Source organism: Sciurus carolinensis, chromosome 9 (genome assembly GCF_902686445.1).
Source record: "Sciurus carolinensis chromosome 9, mSciCar1.2, whole genome shotgun sequence".
Classification (NCBI taxonomy): Eukaryota; Metazoa; Chordata; class Mammalia; order Rodentia; family Sciuridae; genus Sciurus; species Sciurus carolinensis.
The window spans coordinates 59,809,432-59,830,683 of record NC_062221.1 but is presented as its reverse complement, the minus strand read 5'-3'; the positions used below and the strand labels follow the sequence as shown (position 1 = coordinate 59,830,683).

The 21,252-nt window shown below is 36.1% G+C and overlaps 1 protein-coding gene across 1 annotated transcript in view; it reads left to right on the top strand.

Moving 5' to 3' along the window:
* P3h2 (prolyl 3-hydroxylase 2) overlaps nt 1-21,252 on the top strand; it is a 158,310-nt gene that overhangs the window by 115,974 nt on the left and 21,084 nt on the right. The window contains 8 exon segments of the mRNA XM_047565062.1: nt 6,958-7,110; nt 8,153-8,315; nt 8,318-8,341; nt 14,413-14,544; nt 16,626-16,768; nt 17,100-17,189; nt 18,760-18,800; nt 19,999-20,093. Coding sequence (XP_047421018.1) covers nt 6,958-7,110; nt 8,153-8,315; nt 8,318-8,341; nt 14,413-14,544; nt 16,626-16,768; nt 17,100-17,189; nt 18,760-18,800; nt 19,999-20,093 — 841 coding nt within the window.

Here is a 21,252-nt window from a genome sequence, read left to right as displayed (position 1 = left end):
GCACCAAAAACAACAGCCACTCACCAGTAAGCCACGCACACCAGTTTCATTTGATCTGAGGCAGAGACAGCTTGTCCACATTCCATCACTAAGATAGTGCACTCTCTTCCTGGCCCAGCAACCAACGAGTTTTGACTGCTCTCTTGTTACGAAGTCAGACAATTCACAGATGGCTGGAGGGATTTTGTCCAATTAGGCTCACATTTATTTTTGGCTGATATTGAGGGTTTTTTTTTTTTTTTTTTTTCAACATCAAGGCTTTTTGTTTTAAATAGTATCTAATCTGAAATAGCATGTTGAGAAGTTCTGCTTCTTCATTTAGTGTTTTTTCCCCCCCTACCAGAAAGATGGGCTTTATTCAGATAAGAAACCTAGAAAATTGAGCATATGGAATATGTTGTTACAATGAGCTTACAGGGTCACCTCTTTCGGCAGTGGCTTTTAGGCATTGGTGTTTATCATTAAAATGTAAACATCGGATTTAAAGTTCACTAGAGTGTTTAAAAAAGAGCAGGAGTCTATTAATCAGATTCAGGACCGTACGTAATTGAAGAAAAGCATATAAGTAGTTTGGCAAGAGAAAGTGCTTTAAAAATACATATCCTTCCTTTCCAACCTATTCCACAGAGGAAATGTTACTCCTTAGAAATCTCATTTTCCCTTTAATCCTGACCAAGTAGCATTTTGAAATCTATAAATATTTACTTATAACCATGACTACATTTTAGATTAATATTCCATAAAAGTAAAGATAAGTTCATTTTCTACACTGGCGTGGACACCTTAACCTAACAATAACTGGGGTCTTCAAAGCTAGAAATTTCAAATGTTCTATACTGAGATATAAGAAAGAAATACAATTATTAGAAATTTCCCTTCCTCTAGGGATATATCGTTATAATAAAGTATACCTTTCCTGTGTTCAAAAGGCCTTTGAGTTACCTTGCTACAGCAATTATTTTTATTTTTAGATTTTTGAAATGGAAATATAAAGAAAACCTGAAAGAAGAAAGGGAAGTATGCCAGCTTCAGTTTGATATACTAGAAACTCCATGTAATATAGTTACTATAAATGAGATAAAATTTAGTTCTGGACTTCCCAGAAGTCAGGGTGAAAGGGGCTACACAATATATTATGGACTTTTCAACTTATACTAAACTTAATTTTATAAATCTGTCAAAAGAAACAAGCTGTTATTTTTCACTTCTGAATGATGAAGGAAATTTCATACATGGGTCTTTTTACAAGGTATATTAACATAATAGATGGCATTACTAATTATGAAATAAAATGCCAAGTCATGTTTCATGTGGCAATTTTTCATTGCCTCAAAATCTGATTTCATTATATAGAGGTTAGGAATTTCTTTAAATAAGATAGAATTCGTACTACATGGTCAGGTCTTTTAAGTTTGAAAGAAATAAATTACAAGCTTTAGTTTAATCCAGGAGGTCAAACTGCTTCCAAATTTTGTTTTGAAATTGTATGTATGTTTAAAGAATATTCTTTTACTATTTTGTTCAATTTAAGGTATGTTTATATGTATTTACCTGTTTGGCTTTGGGAAGAAAAATTAACTAGGGTTCACAAAATTTTGAAATAAATCTGGAGATTTTCGCAAGTGATGAAATATCTACAGAAGTGTCTTGTGTCACAGTATATATCTCATAGCTGTATAAAACGAAGACTTATATTTTCAGCTCAGGAATTTTAGTTTTCATCTGATGCCTATTTTTTTTTGTTTTCTCTAACTGGTATGCTAATGCTACTAGAACTTGAAATTTCTGTGGTTTAGAAACCAGGTGACTTCAGTGTCTACTTACATCCTGTCACCTGGTGAGCAACCCCACACCAGGCTAAGAGTGGCTATATTGTGAAACAAAGTTCAAAGCAAAAATACAACACCTTATCAAAAGGTGAAGCATAATATTGGATAAATTTCCAAAGTTAGGGAGGTGACCACAGAGAAAAAAATTTGCTTCTTTATTGAAAACCTTGATGTCTGAGTAGGAGAATGGAAATCACTTATTTCAGATTCAGTGTTTTACTCCCACTGTTCAAAAAGTCCTCAGAAGAGAAAAAGTGTTCCTGAAGTGCACAGGGGTCCGTAAATATGTTAATTTGCTTTAGAATTTGGGTTTTTCATTTCTTGTACATATCTCACATACCGTTCTCAATTTTATACTCAAAACATTAGTGCTTTGTATTTGCCCTAAATCAGAAGAAAAAGAAATTTTATATTTTTCCTACAGTGTTTGGAAATTTAATTTTCTTTCCTTTTGTACTGTGTGTGCCTTCTGAGTTGAGAAACATGGTCGTAGCATAATGGGCAAAACAGGAGAAGAAAGGAATGGAGAGCATGGAGGGGAGAGGAAGAAAAAGGAGGCGACTGACCTATGCAGCCCTGTTTATATTTTGCAAAGTGCAAGGAGGGAACTCTGACCTGAATTACTGCAGTGCTCTCCTGCTTGCTGCAAAATCTGGTTTCCACATAACAGTTTTGATGGTCATCTTAAAATGTGTTTAAGATCTTGTTACATCCTTCCTTAAATCTCTTAATAGCTTCCTCTTGCACTTTGATTGACATGGAACTCTTTAGCATAGCCTCAAAGTGACCAGTCCTCCAGTTTCTCAAATCTCTCTGCTTAGTCTCTGCTCAACTTTTGAAATATGCCAGGCTTTTTTCACTTGAGGACCCTTTCCCTTGACTTTCTTTTGCCTGAAATTATCTTTCTTCTGCTAAGCTCACGACTGGGTTTTCCACTTTTAGGTGATTGCAGAGAGATCTTCCTTAACTAATGGATCTGAGGGCTCCTCATTTCACTCCAGTTCTGCCAGGCTCACAGCTGTGTTCATTTATACCTTCATAACACTCAGCACTTACTCAACCTGTTTTACTAATAATTACTCACTAGAGATTTGTCTCCTTCAGTGAGAATATTTAGCATCTTGCAAGCAGGGCCTTTGCCTTGACCACATATGTATTCTCCTTGGCTAATACAGTGTCTGGCACAGAGTTGATGCAAAATAAATGTTTGCTAAATAAGTGAATGAATGAAGTAAAGAATTTCGGCATTAGATTACTGGACTCACATGGGTTTTCTTTTTTTAATTTATTTTTTAATTTTTTAAAAATTTACTTATTTTGATTCATTGTAGGAGGGGGAATAACAGAATGAGACATGGCTTTTCTTGAGTAGGGTGATGGGAAGTTATAAAACTTGGTATGTTCAGCTCATCTGGGGAAAGTTTTCTTAATGATGGATAGGATGAAGTTATGCTAAAAAGACTGGAGCCAAATGCTGGAGTTCTTGAATGTCCTGATGCAGTGTCTGGAATCTCTTTGTGGTCCGTGGATAGCTACTGGAGAATTTTCAGTCATTGGTGCATGCTTTAGAAATGTCTCCTTTATTGCTGGCTATGGAAAATGACTTTCGTGTCAGAAGAGCCTCATTCACTCACCAGCTCATGACCCTGCAACTTCTGAACGTCAGTAGGGTGTTGTTTTAGTCAGTGTTCATTTCTTTTTCCATGCAGCATGATTGCCACGTAGAGTTGTGCTTCTGGGCTGGCAGGAGAAAATGTTTGCCTGCATTCCTCATAGCCTGGGTTGAACTGATCCAGGGCTTCTTAAACCCTTTTCTCACATCTCAGAGGTCAGTGGCTTCCCTTATAAGTTTGATATCATCTTGTCGAATCATTCCCCTTTTCTCAATTGTTTTTTATTTCAAAATTTCTTTTTCTAGTGCAGAGTTATCCTCATATTAGAGATATCCTCTCCTGGGGTCTGTTTTAATGATACCTTAAAGGAAATCCAGTTTGAAGCCTTCAGATGCAGATTGCACCAACTGAGTAGTCGGTAGTTCCCTCCTTAGTCCAAATCTAGTACTTACAAGGCCATGTAGTAATCTCCATCTAATGATACAACATTTTATGTAGTGTGCACATGGTTACGTGGACTTTTCCAATGAAACCCAGTGTGTGAGTTTTATTTCTAAAACAGAGTACAAATATATCAAGTTTCCAATTAAAACAGTGATCTTTTTTATAGACTCTGGCAGACAATTTTAGTTTCATAACTGCTTTACAATAATTTAAAAGCCAAAGCCAGTTCATGAAGAAGTTTTATGGTTCAATGTGAAGTTATGAAATCTCCTTTGTATTTCTATGAGGAAGATGGTACTGCGTTCAACCCTGGGTGAAAATACATTCACATATATTATTGCACCAAATAAGCAAATAGGCAATGTGTTTTATCAAACATTAGCTGATCATTTTGAAGAGTCACTGAATCATATTCACCTGTGATAACCATTATTGGAAACTCTCAGTGTTACATCCTCCTTGTACTGTATATCTTATGAGACACACTAACATGAATACCTCTCAATCTATGTATTAAAGTTCTGCTTTACATGTTTTCTCTTTTCTTAGACATATAGACATCATGTATATTATATGTAAATTAGGTGGGAAATAGAAAGGTAAGTAAGTTATGTGGTCCCTACCCACAGAAAATTCTACTGGGAGATGCAAATCTACTCACATAAAATGTAAGGCAGAATATGTTAAGTACCCACAGAGTAATAGGGATAAGATGATATCTGATGTTTCACCATAGCTATGGGTTTGGGAAAGTAGCTCTTAAGGAAGGCAGGATTCAAGCTCGGTTTTATAGAATGTGTTACATTTCAGTAAGAAGTGACACAGGAGAAAAGCTTCTCTAAATCAGTAGAACAGCCTGAACCAAGGCATAAAAGGAGAAAAATGAGGATCACAACTATTTATTTGTATTCTATCAACTTTAAGACCTTGGACTGTGAAATCAGAGCATGTCAGTACTAATCAGTTTTACTCACTGCTTATGGTTTGGCTATTACTTTGGGACAGTTTCACCAAAGGTGTCTGCTATAACCTCATAAGTGGTGTGTTCACAGGAATTAATTAGATTATACTCATTCATGGAAGTCATAGATTATATTCATGTGAGTTATGGATTATACTCATTCAAGGGAATAGATTTACATCTTCAGAACTTATAGATCATTTATAAACTGTATGCTAGTATTGATTTATTTTATTTTTAGTGCTTTCTGAAGCACATTCATATATATTATACTGTTAAATCCTTCCAAAATCTTATGTGGTGGTAGTTATATGCAGTTTTTGTGAGTATGTTTTTCTTAAGGGAGAACTGAAGCACAAATGTTTAAAAGACATTTTTCCAGGTTCACTTGACCAATAAAAGTGAAGCTACCTATAATTTAGAACCCATTGTTTTTTTTTTTTGTACTTGTATAATTGTCACCATGTTGATGTCCATATGATTCCTATTTATCTGATTAGTGTGGGAGAAATTGAGAAAATTAAAAGAGAGAGAGAGAGAAAAAACAGATCCAAAATCAGAGATTTTGACAACCAAAATAATTCTGGATGCACAGAATTTAGCACAAAGGGAAAAAGTCTTTCAGGAAAGATTTAATATAAGGAAGGTCAGTAGTTAAGAATATGATAGTAAGGATGCCAGGTCATAAAATTAAGTAGTGTATGTTTTCTGCTGGGAGAGTCAATTCTTTTTTTTTTCCTGCCATTTGTATAATCATACGTGTACATAGGGTAATGGTGTCGGTCTCATTCCACTGTTTTTCATACCCCACCCCCTCCTTCCTCTCATTTCTCTCTATGTAATCTAAAGTTCCTCCATTCTTATCTCACTCCCCACCCTTCACCCCCATTATATATCATCATTCACTTATCAGGGAAAACATTCAGTTTTTGGGTTTTGGGGAATGTCTTATTTCACTTAGTATGATATTCTCCAATTCCATCCATTTATCTGCAAATGCCATATTATTTTTCTTTTTGGCTGAATAATATTCCCCTGCATATATATACCATAGTTTCTTTATCCATTCATCTGTTGAAGAGCATCACCAGTGTGCAGTGACTGGGGGCTTGTGAACCCACTGTTATTTCTATTTTTCAGTCTTTGAGTAGCTACATTGCAAAAGAAGACCTATTGAATATTATATGATGCCTATGATTCTATACTTACTTCTTCAATAATAATGAGTTTCATATCTTCGTACTTTAAAACAGACCTGACATATCTTTTGGTTTTCACCATGAAAAAGACTACTAATGAGAATATTATTTTTCTGATATGAAAGAAATGAATCTTTCCGTAGACATTCTCCATGATCAAAGCACAAGTCAAAATGTCTTAAATTGATGAATTTAATTCTGTTGTGTTAAAAATGAGTCCTTTTTTTGTCCATGGAGAATAGGGTCAAGTGGTTTAGGAGGATGACAATGCCTGAGTAGTGATTATTAAAAGTCCTTCCTTTCATATTTGGGAGAATCAGAATGGTAAGCTCAGGGTCTCTCACACACTGGAATAGTTTACGCCTTAATTTAATTCATCACGTATCTTAAGCCTGAGGACATATTTGATGGAGGGACAGGTTTCTTACTCCCATCCTTTGGAAAATGAGAAGAGTATTTGTACTGAATTTCAGGATTGATGGCAAAATGGGCAAAAAGGAGAGAGTAGAAGACAAAAATATTGAAAATGTGAATTGGCAATACACAGCCCTGGGAGCTTTTTTTTAAAAAAATTAATCATAAAGCTAACATAATCACATATATTGTTTCCTAGAAAACATAGGTGGCTAAGAAAAGAGAGGGAGGAGCATAAATTTGGAAAAAAGCATGTGTATTCATTGTCACCAAAGCCAAAAATATCCACATATTATTTTGGGGACACTACTAACTTCCTGACATTTAAGTGTGGCAGTTGGATATAGAGTAGTGAAAAAAATATGTATAGAATAATGACTTCAAACTGGAATCCTGGCCATACCACTTTCACCCTGTGAGACCTTGAACTGATCTTTTTCTCTGAGGCCAGCTTAGAAATGTTTGCCGCACTTCATTTGTTCCTTTTTCCTCTACAGCTTAACCTGTTGCAAAAAGCAGTGGAAGCTGCTCACACTTTCTTCATGGCCAATCCCGAGCACATGGAAATGCAGCAGAACCTCGAGAATTACAGAATGATGTCTGGTGCAGAAGAGTTCCGGCTGATCGACAGAGAAGCCAAACCTCACCTGGTGAGTTCTGAGGACCCCTGCCTCCTCCCCTCATGGAGCTACGCACTCCTCAGGTTTCATTGGACCCAAACGAGATTCATGTCAATGGAGATCTCAACTCGATTCTCAATTTCCAGTAGTAATTTTTATATTTTCAGAGTTCTCAGAGGAAATATTATAATTATCAAGATTCAACAAATGAAGAAAATCTTTGTTTTTAATTAAACATTTAAATTTTAAAAATATTAAAAATTGAGGGAAAGGAAAATTGACTTAGCGAATCAGTATATTGTGAAAACTAGAACATCATACAGGTATCTGTAACCCTTAGCTCCTCTCTGACACTCCTTTTTTCAAGACATGGTCTAATTTCTTGCTCAGGCTGTCATTGAACTCCTGGGCTCAAACAACCCTCTGCCTCAGTGTCCTGAGTAGCTGGGACTACAGGCACACACCATTATGCCCTGCTTCCTACACACTTCATACCTAGGAGTTTTGTGAAGCCAGCGACAGTCACACTATGGCTCCCTGGTTCTTGGGGCACAAGTTTGCCCATGATCTCTGTACTTTTCAAATCGGGGTTTTAAAGAGCTACACAATTCTTTGGTTCTCGAGTGTTATTTGAAATCACATGTTAGAAGGGCTTTTCTTCCCGATTCTTGTCATCACCATTCTCAGAGGCCTCCAGAATCATGCAGTAAAGGACAAGAGAGGAAGATTTCTTTTTGTCGTTCAGCTGGTCAAGGCCAGCAAGTGGGTGTTCTTTCCATCCACACCTGCTGTCCTGCCCTTGTTCTATGGCCCTACCCACAGGAAAAGGGACTAGAAAATATAATCTTAATGTGTGCTCAGGAAAAGAATGAAATTGTTAGTGCCCCAGCGATCTGCTTGCTCAGTCAGTCCTTTCTCATTTAGTCGTTTGAATCCAGAGGTTGCAGTCTGTCTCCCACTCTAGTTCCACTTTATTCCTGTAGCATGTGAGCTCTACCTGACCTTCCTACAGGATCCTGGGCTGCTTATATGCTGCTCAGTGAAAAGATGTTTTTTGTCTGTTTATTTGCAGGAGAGTTACAGTGCAGGCGTTAAACACTACGAGGCTGATGACTTTGAAGTGGCTATCAAGTACTTTGAACAAGCTTTACGAGAATATTTCAATGAAGATATGGAGTGCCGAACTTTATGTGAGGGGCCTCAAAGATTTGAAGAGTATGAGCACTTAAGGTATAAGCCGGTCTTTATGAAACCATTGCAGGTAAGACTTATTTTTTCTCTTTTATTTTCTAATTCAACAATACTACCTACATTTTGTAAAAGAGTTGCACCAATGTAGAAGTTGCACAATGTATATTCTAAAAAGTGAAAGACTCATATCAATTCTATCTCCCATTGATAAAACTGTGCGGTTAACACTTTCCAATTCATTTGAAGATATTTCTGTGTTTATAATTATTATTGCATTTTTATAAAATAGGGAAATACTATAAATACTGCTTTTCAACATATTTTTGTTTTATTTTATGCTTAACTAATTGTGGACTTCTAATGTAAGTACATACAGATTCAACTTATTGTATTTAATGACTTGGTAATATTCTATTATGTTGGGATGTCATAATTTATTTGACCAGTTTTACTGGTCATTTTATTAAAATGATTGCAATGTTTCATTTTTTATAAATAACGTAGTAGTGAACACTTTAGTATAGTCTTCTTCAATTACTTAAAACTGTAGTTTATTATATATGAGAATGGTATTTAGTAAGTAATGTGCATTATACACTAACTGATAAGATTAGCTAATTAAGTACTGGGGGTTGGTTAGTTCTTTGCTGTATACTGTGCATGAAAATAAATTCTATTTGTATTAACAATATAAATGTAAAAAGTAAAATTGTTAAAATAAATATAGGAGAATTTTTGTATTATGTTGGGAGAGGAAAAGTTCTGAGCATGACAAAAACAAGATGAATGAAGAAAAAGACTTTTACATAAGACACATAAATAGGAACTTACACACTAAATTAAGTTGATCTACAAAAGGCAATTGAAAAATATCGCAAAATATTTTATGGACAGAGTTAATATCCTTTATATTTAAAGGGCATATTTTTAAAAATACTTAACAGAACGTAAGAAAGTAGTGAGAATGGTAAAAAATAAAGAATTATAAAATACTAAGTATTTGAATAGAACTAAAAGATGTTAATTAGGAAGGCATGTAGAAGACATGAACAACAAAATATTTTTGAGCTCTCTGCAGATTTCATGCTATTTCACACATATTGTTTTGTTTGATTTTATGACATCCCTGCGATGTAGGTAGAGTATTCATAATCCCATCTTACAGATGAGGAAACAAACTGGTTGTGTCTTAGTTCATTTGAGTTGTTACAAAAATACTATAAACTACATGGTTCATAAACAGCAGATATTTATTGCTCATAAATAGTTTGGGAAGCTGTAAGTCCACGATCAAGACACCTCTGAAAGGGAGAGAAAGGAACTAGAGTGGGCAGAAAGAGAAGTCCAGCTGCAAAACAGGTCTTCGTGGGGAGTTCCACAGCAAAGCACCTTTCGGGATATCCCGCACTGACTGAAATACGTGGCCTTTGTATATTTGTTCAGTCAGTGGACATGGGCCACCCCAGAACAGCAAGAGCTATGACACAGCTCGCTGAGGGCTGACTGCTAACAAGTGAGTGTCTCTGATTCTCCTAGCATTTATTGTCCCAAATCCCCCCTCCAAGGGGACCTAGCTGCACATCTCCATGCCCACACACAAACTCCATCTTTTTAGGTTTTTACTACCCTCCTCTGCCCCACAAAGTTAGTTGTCTGAATTATCTGTGGATATGATGTGGCACTGGTGGTCACAAAAGTCAAAGGGGACACAGGGTAACAGAATAACAACTAAGCTATCATCTTATATGTAATCCCAATAATAGTCTTGAAAAATGTTACATCCACAGATTGTATTGGATATTAGAGACACAGGTAATCAACCTGTGGATGCTCCTTAAGAAAGTAGATTTTCCTATTTTGTTGGAATTACACCCACATTTTTTGACAAACTGCTTCATAAGATCTAAGACGCATAATGTTTGTAAGATATGAAATGTTTTATAGGAAAGATATAAAATGAGATATGAGATGCAAAATATCATTGCTGTTGGTTCAGTAACATGAGCAAGGGATTTTGAGCCTAATTGACCTCAATTCATGTCCCCACCTTGCCACTCACTATGGGTAAAGGGCATATTTAAAGGTAACTTTGAAATTATTATTACTAGAATTATTACTTGTGTAATTTATTAGCAGCAGTGATAAGAACTAACACTTATGTAGCAATTTATAGCATACAAAGATCTTTATATATTTGTGTTTGTTTGAATCCTGTAAACAATTCTATGGGTAGATACTGTTGGTATTTACCCCTGTCCCTTTTGTATTTTTTTTTTTTTTTGGGGGGTACTGCTCCAGTCAATGAAAGGGAAAATTTTTTCAGACCTCAGAGCCATGGGTCTTGGGCAGGTGGCTGCCCTGTGAGGGAAGGAGGAGCCCATGGAGAGGACTTGCTTGGCTCCTTCTTGGCGTGGAGGATGCTGCTGTGGCCTCACTTTTTGTGGCATTTGACAGTGTGAGCTGCAAGAGAGCACGACACCTTCAGCAGCTGTCTTGTTACAGCTGTTTCTAAACAAGCTGGTGCAGGGAATGCTTGGTGATGCTACCACATAGGCAAATCAGCAGGTGCAGGGTGTTGCAGCCTGAGAGAGTACGGCCATCCTCCAGCCGCATGCCTGCAGGCATCAAATGCGGCTAGTCAGGTGGATGCTCTTGGGTCTTGGCTTTGGACTTTGACATTTTTGATGGTGTCACTAGGCTGGACCACAAACGTGATGCCCATCAGGGTTTGCACAGAGGTCTGCATCTTTGTGGCAGTCACTTGATCACCTCGTTGAAGAGACTCCACTCCCTTTTATAGATGAGGAATTTATCCCTCAGTAAGATCAAGCAATGTGACTAAAATGAAGCTGGATATCAAATGCAGGCTTTCTGAATCTAGAGACCATATTTTCAAAGTCTAGATAATTGAAAAATGGACAAAGAGTAATTTATTCAACAACTGCTTAAGAAATATTTGTTGAGTATGTATTGTGTTCCAAGTTACACATGTATAAAAAAGTGTTCAATTTCATAGAGATGTAAATTACTGGTTAGTTGGTTCTCCCCAACTTCCAGTGTTCTCTGTCTCCCTAAAAAAGCACTTACCCAGTAACTCAAACCAGGTCCCAGGAAGTTATCTTTCAGGCCAACATCGTCCTCAATTCCTTCTTTCATCTTATTTGTTACAAAACTTTAATAGATACTACCTTGCAGTAGTACTTAAGATTTTCTGGCTCTCTCCATCCCTTTTGCTAACTCCCTGTATATTTTAACTAAACCTTTGTGATTACCTCCTTGCTGCTCCTAGTGTATAGTTCAGGTTTGACACTAAACAGAGACAGACAATTTTGTGTCTCTAAAACACAAAATTCTATACTCGCAGACCTACTTAAACTTTACCATCACCACCACCAATGACTTACATTCCATTTGGAATAAAACCCAGAACCTTCAAGGACTTTCATATCTATGTTCTCATTCTCCCACCCCTAAATTTCTCTTTGATTGATGCTTACTGCACTTTTAATTCCTTGAATATACCATGTTTATTTTCACTCACAGAGCTTCAAAATGTTTTCCTGTGTCATTTGTCCAAAGTCCTGTTTTATTGCTCAGTCTTTAGTACCTAAGTACAATGATTGGCAGATAGTAGGTACTTAGTAAATATTGGTTAAATGAATAGGTGGATGAATGAGTTAGAATGACAGATAACCAACCTTACTATAAAGACTAACATGGTTAATAGTACTCCATGTTTGTGAAAATGTAGGTCATAAATTGTTAAGGTTTTTTTGAAGGGATAATTAGGGAATAGCTACCAAAATATAAACTAGAATCAATAATTTAGTAGACTCAAAATTACTTTTAGTTTTCCCCTGTTACTCAAAATCAGCTCAGTTCACCAAAAATCAATAAACTCATGAATTATTGAGGATTTGTTCCCCAAAGTTTTGTTTCCCTGGGTTTCTGCCAGATCCATTTGCCTGCAGTATTATGAGCCTTGCTCATTTCAGTGTCAATTTTCTGTATGTTTTACATTCTAATTGTATTTCTCTACACTTAATTTTTTTGGAGGAATTGGGCAGGCTTTTCTTTTACTATAGTTTGCTGTGTTGTGATATTGTGGGGATATGTCCCCAGACTCCACCCCCACAGTCACCTCTAAACCTTCCTCTGTAATGCCTGTGGAAAAGTGTTGGCAAACATCTGAAATCTGGTTTAGGAAGCTATTTCCCACAGATCAGCATTTGGTGATTTGCTCAAGATCTCTACTACAGCACATGGTTTACTGGAAAAGAATATAGGTCTTCTAACTCAGGTTCTTTAATTCCTAATACAACCACCACCACCATCACAATTTCTAATAAAGAAAAGCAATAAAAAAGAGGTCGAAACCAAATATTGTCAATTTCAGAAATATGGTAAGTCTTCTAGGGAATTTGAAGCATATCTAATTTATTATAAGAAGAGAAAATTTTAAAGTATTCCCACAGAAGCATCTTGGATCTCTTGCTTATTAAAAACATATTAATCACATAATGACACTCAAGCAGAATGCAGTCAGGGAATACAGCTCATAAAAAGAAATATGACAACTCTATGTCATTTCTTGTCTGGTTCAAAAGTGTCCTAAATTAGGAGTAAAGCTGGCATTTAAAATACAGACTGTGTCAGAAAGCCATAATGTTTGTGTTTTAGAGTTAGAAGAACCATTAAAAGTTGGAGAAAAGTACAAATGGCTGCTGAATGTAGTTATTTATTACTAACCCTGAAGGATATCATTTTATCACTTTTGCTGCTGTTTATATCCAGCTTTGAAAAATATTTTCATTCAGAAGACTACTTCATGGTGGATGTGTTTTTCAATTTTTTCTTTTGCTCGTCATTTGGAATTGGGGAAATGTGCATTAGAAGGTAAATAGGAATACAAAAAGTTAAGTAGGAGAAGACAGCTGAAGGTTGTTTGTTGTTGTTCCCTTGAGAAATAAAATAGCTAGCTAATCAAATAAATGGAACTCATTCTTCCTCTCACATGGTCCATCTGGAGCCAGTGGACTTCAGGGATTCTAACTGTGCCCCTAGGAGTCAGTTGGTCAGCTCATGTGAACCTGGCACCTTTCCCCCCACCAGAAAATGCACATTTCCTTCCTGTTGTGTTTTGAGACCTCTGCAAGATCATCCAGCCCTAAACTGAGCTGTGACTAAACAGAAAACCTCTTGAAAGAAGGCAGTTTGGGTAAATTAAGTTGTATAGCCATTAAGTCAAATTGGTTCTATCATCCTCCTCAAGGGAACCTGCTCAACACGAGCATGAATGGACTATTCTTTCTGGAAAAGACTGCCTCTGCTTCATTGTCAAAATCAAAGTCCGGGCAAGAGAGAAGAATGGCGGTGATAGAAGAGAGAGCAAGGAGAAGGAAGAAAAATGTTTACTCAAATTCTTTAGCTTTCATTCTTTCCCCTACTTTACCAGTTCCTGATAAAGTTCGTACTACTTTACCAGTTCCTGGTAAAGAACGCACAGTGTCCCCAGTGTTAAAATATGCAATGTCCAGGTGATGGGCTAATTTGTAACAGGGTAGAGTCTTGATCAGTAAATGTCAAGAAATGCTATCTTTTACTTTATTTTTATTATTTATTTTATTTTTTATTTCTTCCTTAGGCAAATTTGTCTTGAAAATATTACCAGGGAAAGGGAGCTTTTTTGCTTCATTTCTTGGCCTGAGCTCTAAATCAACATGGAGGCCCCATTCTCTGAACCGTTTCTTAACGTCACTAGGATCTGAACTTCCAATCCTCATTCCAGGATGCTTTAGGCATCCAAAGAGAAGTCTTAGAGGTGTTAAATAAGAAAGTCCACATGCAGCTGGATGTAGGTGGGGTAACATGGCTTCCGTCACATTCAGAAGGGGTTAAAAAAGGGGTGTATGGGAAGGGAAGCGTACAATATGGAGAAAGTTCGTGAGCCAGAGGTTTGGGATCTACCATTGTTGAGTAAGGAGACCAGGGAAAGTTACTGTCTTGGTGAGAAGCTTCAACCATCACAAAGTGCTGGTGCTAAGGAGTTCTCTCTGGCAGTGAGGGCAGGTGAGGAATGCCCATGGAGCATGACTGAGGCATGGCTCACTGCAGGACACACCTTTGGCTCTTGTCTTCCAGATCACTACATGCAGGTGCTGGTTTGCCAGCATGAGTGTGTGAGGGAGCTTGCCACCCGCCCTGGCCGCCTCTCGCCCATTGAGAACTTCCTTCCTTTGCATTATGACTACCTACAGTTTGCCTACTACCGAGGTAAAGCGGGGATTATCTGTGAAGACTTTGGGAGGTTGCTTTTCATCTTTGCAGACACTACATTTTCATGAAATTTCAAGAAAGCAGTCCTCTGCTTTCTTTATTACCAAGGCAATGGAATTTATACAGTTTTTCCTCACTTCCTATCACTGCTTGGGACAAGAAGAGCAGAAGGTGACACAGCAAATAGGCAAAATACAAAATCTAGTACTGTGATCATTTCCTGAAAACGATATGAAATCCCCATTTTGTTAGTCAAATGGTTAAATTTTGGCAATTTTTAGGGTTAAACATAATTGTATCAGTGTGTAGAGATCTTTCTCATCCATTTTTTCTTGCTATCTGCATGTCTTTGAACTGTAATTTTTTTCAATGTCACCTTATTGATGGACAGTTGTGTATTTGGTGATCTGTTGCTAATGCGTGAACTTTGAAGTGAAGAGCATTATGTGTATGTCATTGCACATCTGACCACAGATATCTATCTGTAAGATAATTATAGTTCATTTGCTGGGTCAAATGATTTATTGGGTGTAGTTATGGCAGATGTTAACAAAGTTTCCTCCAGATAGAGTACATTTTCCAGTGCTCATCATCAGAATATATTATCAAATTTTTAGATGTTCCCCAGTCCACTAAGTGAAAAAATGAAATCTCAATATAGTTTTACTTTCTTTTTATCTTCTTGAGAAAGAGATATTGAGCATCCTTTATTGGGCTTTGAAGCAGTTAATAGACTTGAGATTGCTGAAACCGGTCTTTGGTGTCACGTTGTCTAACATCTTCATTTTGTAGAGAAGTGATTGGCTTGCAGTCACCTCTCTTAGTGAAAGGTCATAATTCCTGGTTCCTTGCTCTTCTCTCTGTCTCCAGCATCAGTACCTTGTAAACGGGTAACTAGAAACTCTTCCCCTTCTGAAATAAGAAGAAAAAAATCTCAAGTCAATATTTTAAAGCTACTTCAGAAAATCAACATTTTTAAGCTACTTTGGCAAATCCTCTCCCTTTCCAAAAGCAAAACATTACTCATTGTCCTGGCACCAATGGCAAAAAATAAATCATGTGCTTAAGTCATGAGCAGTGAATGCAAAAGAGTCGAAAGAATTGCTGAATATTATCATTCTTACTAAAAATCAAAGCCATCTCTGAAAATGTACATGTGTATATATATGGGATTTCTTTTAAAGAAAGAAATCAAGGGTTGTGACTGATTTGAAAATATGACATACAGCATTTCAAAATTCCATTCATAATGGTTAAATATTTCTTTTATAATAGGTAAACGTTTCTAAAATGAAGAGTTCATAGTTGAAACATTCTTAATTGTTCTTTTTGTACTTTGCCACTCTTGAGGCTAATGCAGTTGTGTGGTAAGGGGTTGGAGAGAAGTCCTCCAGAGCATTTGGGACTCTTTAAAGGACTTTCTAAAGAAGTAACACTTTACCACAAACTTTACAGCAATGAGGAGTAGCATTTTGAAATTAGATTTCTCATACATTATGAACAAAAATAGTACATCACTGTTGTAGAAGATCATCCACAGGATGTGTACTTAACCCAAACTCAGTATGGAAATAAGAATTAACTCCTCCAGTTCTGCTGTTTGTATTAAATGAGTTGTTAGCAAGCATCTTCATGTAGAAACTTTTAATAATTTATGCAAAATATCAGGCACCGAATCAGACCAAAGATAATGATTCAGTCCCTGGGATTGAACTCAGGGGCACTCAACCACTAAGCCACCTCCCCAGCCTTATTTCGTATTTTATTTAGAGACAAGGTCTCACTGAGTTGCTTAGTGCCTCACTGTTGCTGAGGCTGACTTTGAACTCGTGATCATCCTGCCTCAGCCTCTTGAGTTACTGGGATTACAGGTTTGCGCCACCAAGCCTGACAAGATAATCCCTTTTGAGTATGTGAACCCATGTCCTTCCTTAATCTGTATTTCTGCTTACTCTGCTCAGTTTATCTTCTTTTATTGATGATTGATGTTGACATTGATTGGCAGGTTGAAATCTCTTTTAAAAATTCTCTGGGCAGACCTAGGCTAACTCTAATGCTACATGTCCTTGACCTTTCAGTTGGTGAGTATGTGAAGGCCTTGGAGTGTGCCAAGGCCTACCTTCTGTTCCACCCAGATGATGAGGATGTCCAAGACAATGTGGATTACTATGAGAGTCTATTGGATGACAGCATTGACCCAGCATCCGTTGAGGCCAGAGAGGTGAGACCAATGATCTGAGAAAGAGCTCTTTATTCTGACTTGTGCTCTGGAGAGAGTTGTTAAATATACCACTGCTCTTAAAGATACTGAACAATTTAGGAAAGGTTCTAGAACTTAATTCTTTCAGGCTTCATTCATGCCAGAAGCACATTTTTCTCATATACCCTAACTTGAAAATCTGTTGACAGGAGGACTTTTTACTTTCTTGAGACTCTGAATATTTCTGTTAGCACATTTGTCATTGTATAATGAAATTATTCTCACTCAAACATTTATCATATCTCTAAGCTGTTACTTGAATATTAATTTTCTTCCTTTTTTTTTTCTCTAGGATTTGACAATATTTGTGAAACGTCATAAACTTGAATCTGAACTGATAAAATCTGCTGCAGAGGGCCTGGGATTTTCATACACTGAACCAGTAAGGGGAAAGTGGAAAAATGAAATGTTTATTAAAGAACTTGTCTGTGGAATTCTTATTTGTGTTTTTGTTCCCCAATCCCACTTGCTAAGGATCTAATGCCCTCCTTGAGTTAACACTGGGGTAGGGGTGGGATCTGTACTCAACATATGTGATGAACTTTAAAAGACCAGTAGATTTCCATAGCATCCAAGACCAAAGTCAAAAGCAAATATATTGGAAATAAGTATTTGGTACATGATTCATTTGCCTCAGGATTGATTTATTTTTCAAAGAGTTCAGATGCAACTCTTAATATTTTCTCTTAGTGCTTGTTTATTATATAAACATTAAAGAGACTTCAGAAAGAATAGCATTGGACCAACTCTTCATGCTGCCTTTTCTGCACTTCCCAAGCTGTCTTCTAAATTGTTCATGCAAAGGCATACCATTTGCAAAGCTAGTGCTATGGTTGTAGATAGATCTGTGTTCTGATTTTTATTTGAGAAATATCAAAAGCAGCTTCTGTATTTTTACAGCTTTACAAATTATTTTTAGCTATATATAGAGAACTGATAAACCTCTGTCTTGCTGCTGGATATTTAAATTGTTTCTCATCTTTTTCTCCCATATTTACTGCTAAACATTTTTGTCTCTATTGAACTATAACCTTAGAATAAATTCCCAGGGATGGGATTACTTTGCTATCAAACCATATGAGGTTGTAAAGTTCTTGAAACTAATTACTTTTCTAAGAGAATTTTCTAATACCTTCACTGCTCCCAGTAAAAGTACTGGTATACTACAAACTTCTTGGTACCAAGAAATAATATTTTAAATCACCTGTATTATTCATTTATTATGTAGAAAATAATACATCATTGCTCTTTTAACTTGTATATCTTCAGTAAACAGCAAGAATAACCCTTTTCAGTATTTTTGTTCTATTGTTCATCTTTGAATTACCTGGGCATGGATTTTGTTCATTATTGGTTACTAAATATATTCTTTATATATGCTTATGAAATTATATGCCTATTAAATTATTACTTGTAGTTATTTTATTTGCAACATGTTTTTTCATTTTTTCTTAGTCATGATATGTTTTCATTGGTATGTTTTTAAAGTAAGGTTAATTTAAGGTAATATTTCTATTGTAATGCTTTGAATACATTTATTCCAACTTATTATTTTTCAAATTCATATACCTGAAGAGACCCCAGAATATTGCATTTACTTACTTTATAATCTTGCACAGATATTTAATCAAGTTTGACTCCTTCCATCTATTTGTTAGCCTGAATAGTCTTCCAAACTTCTTTCTGACAACAAATTCCAAGTCATTTTCTGGGTCAGAACAATGGACACCTGAGCTATCCCATACTACTTTCAAATCCATTTATGTTCCATTTTGCCAAAATTTCATCAACATTAGCCTTCCTTTTAATTAATAATATAAAAAATGGTATTTTATATAAAGTATGTTTCCTAATAATTTAGGTCGTTTGAACATTTTAAATATGTTTTTAATTTTATTTCTACAAATGGTATTTTAGTTAACAAATACAATTTTTTTCTTAATTTAAAACAGAATTATTGGATCAGATATGGAGGACGACAGGATGAGAATCGGTGAGTCTTCCATTCAGAGTTCGAACTATTTCTTTTTCATGAGAAGAAATACTTAGAGTCAAAACATATTATAAGGAACTTAGCTCTGTGAAGTTGGCAAAAAGATAGAGTTTTGAGCTACAAATTAAGAGCTCTGTATCCTGGTTTCAGTTCTTCCAGTCACTTTTCTATGACCTGAAGTCATTATCTTTCTCACTGGATCTCATGACTTTTCCTCAAAAAGAAAAAAAGAAAAAAAAGAAAAGAAATTGAATCCAGCAATTTCGGAGTGCTAATTAACATTCTGTGATTCCAAATTAGAGAAAGGTCAATGCCATTGTTTTGTTTATTAATAGAAAAGAAACTGAAATTTTCTTATTGATGGTGAATTCATAGACTATATTTCTTTGAAATCAAAAAGTCCAGGTAGTTTTTCTGCAAGCTAAAATACGGTCACTAATTCGATCAGAAATGAAGAAACTAATTTTTAAAAACAACTGACGTCAATTTATATGTTTGAATAACTCAAACTGTTGACATATTTGGAGTTACATGTTTGAGATCACATGGTCCAGTCTATTCACTTTCAAATTGGGGAACAGGCCATGTCATGGGGAAGCATGCTTAGTTTCACCTCAAGAGATTGGCAGACCCAGTTCCTACTAAGTTTCAAGGACTTAGCTCTTGGGTGGTAAGATTATTGCCTGAAATCTACTGATGTATATGCAGTTTGGATTTATCTAGTCCCTGTATGTTGAAAAGGCAGCTAACTCTCGTTTCTGTGTTTGCAAAGTATGACACAAACATGAATCTCCTTTCTCAGAATAGCAAAGAACTAGAACATTAGAATATAATTTATTTCGGTTCAACCATTACTCAGTGATGCAGTCCCTGTTTAAAGCACAATATTCCAAGCTTTCTAAAGATGTATATGATAATTTTTTCCTGCTCCACTGGAACTATGGTCTGATCTGAAGGAGGTTAAGTTATAGATACCTTTAATTGTAATCAAGTTTGCAAAGAAGATTCACAGGAGTGAAATGGAGCATACTCATTGAAGAAATAGAGAAGAACCTCAAGGAGGCAGGGATATGTAAAGTTTGATTTTCAAAGGCAAGTGGACTTATGTACAATGGAAATGTACAATACAGAATCAAAATTCCTCAGTATCCATCTTTACTCAGGGGAAATTTTATTGCAACTTTTTTTGAATGGACAGGGTCCCTTCAGGAGTGAATGTGGAGGGGTCAGAAGTTCATGGATTATCAATGGGGAAAAAGTCATCACCCAAGATAGATCGAGATCTAAGAGAGGGTAAGTTCCTGCTGGCTTTCACTTTTACAAGGAGGGGAGGAAGAGGGTAGTTCTTATCTAGATCAATACAGAACCCACTTTCTCTGGAAAATTAAGTTTAGGACTAACCTACTGCAGTTGTTCATAAAAGCCTGAAAGTAAGACTTAAAAACAAGGATGTCTCAGATTTGGATGTTATTACAGAAGTGCTTCCAAATTCACTCTTTCATCTTTTTTCCACACAGAAATCCTGTAAGTTAGGCAGGTACAGTATGGTCATCCTTTTCCCGAGTTGAATACCTGAGGCTTAGTGAGGCCACAGGACTTAGTTCCATCACATAGTCAGCTAATGAATGCTAGATATTGTAGGAATATCCAGGGAATTTGGAAAGGAGTTAGGTCACATGGGATATTAGGTTAATACATCTAAAAAAACTTGAAGAATATAGATCTGAGCAGTGCTTTGAGAGAAAGTACAGTTTATTTTATTTTTAAAATTTCTTGCAGTGCCGGGGATTCAATCCAGAGGCTTTGGTGTGGTAGGCAAGCCCTCTAACTCTGAGCTGTACATCCCAGCCCAAAATAGACTTCAGATTGAATTCACAGGGTGTGGAGGGAGCCATGCTGGTCTATAAAAGAAATAAAGCAAAGCCACAGAGATGGGGAGAATAGAGTATACCTAATCATGTAGATCAAAATTAGTGGAATCAGAGAGTTGCCAAAAGTAGTTTTTAAATAGAGCCAAACATTGTTATAACGATAAATTATGAGAAGTCATAGTCCTAATAGAAGTACTCATTCTTAACAGTTTTTCATTTTATAATTTATAATATTTCAATCAAATTTATACACAATTCATTTTAATACTAAGAGCCGCTCTTGTGAGGGGATTTGGTGACTTCTCCAAAGTCCACAGCTCATAACATGTTGGGCAGGCTTCTGAACCCAGAATTTGGAATCCAGTTTCCAGTTTTTCTTCTTAACTTGCAGCATGGAATGTAGAAATGTGTATTCCCAAAGCATAATCCTTGATTAAGTCATCCTACCAAGGATACCAGAATCCAAGGATTCTCAAGTTCCTTATATATAATGGTTTAGTATTTGCATATAACCTATGCACAGTTTTCTTTATACTTTAAATTATGTGTAAATTATTTATAATACCTAATATAAGGTAAAT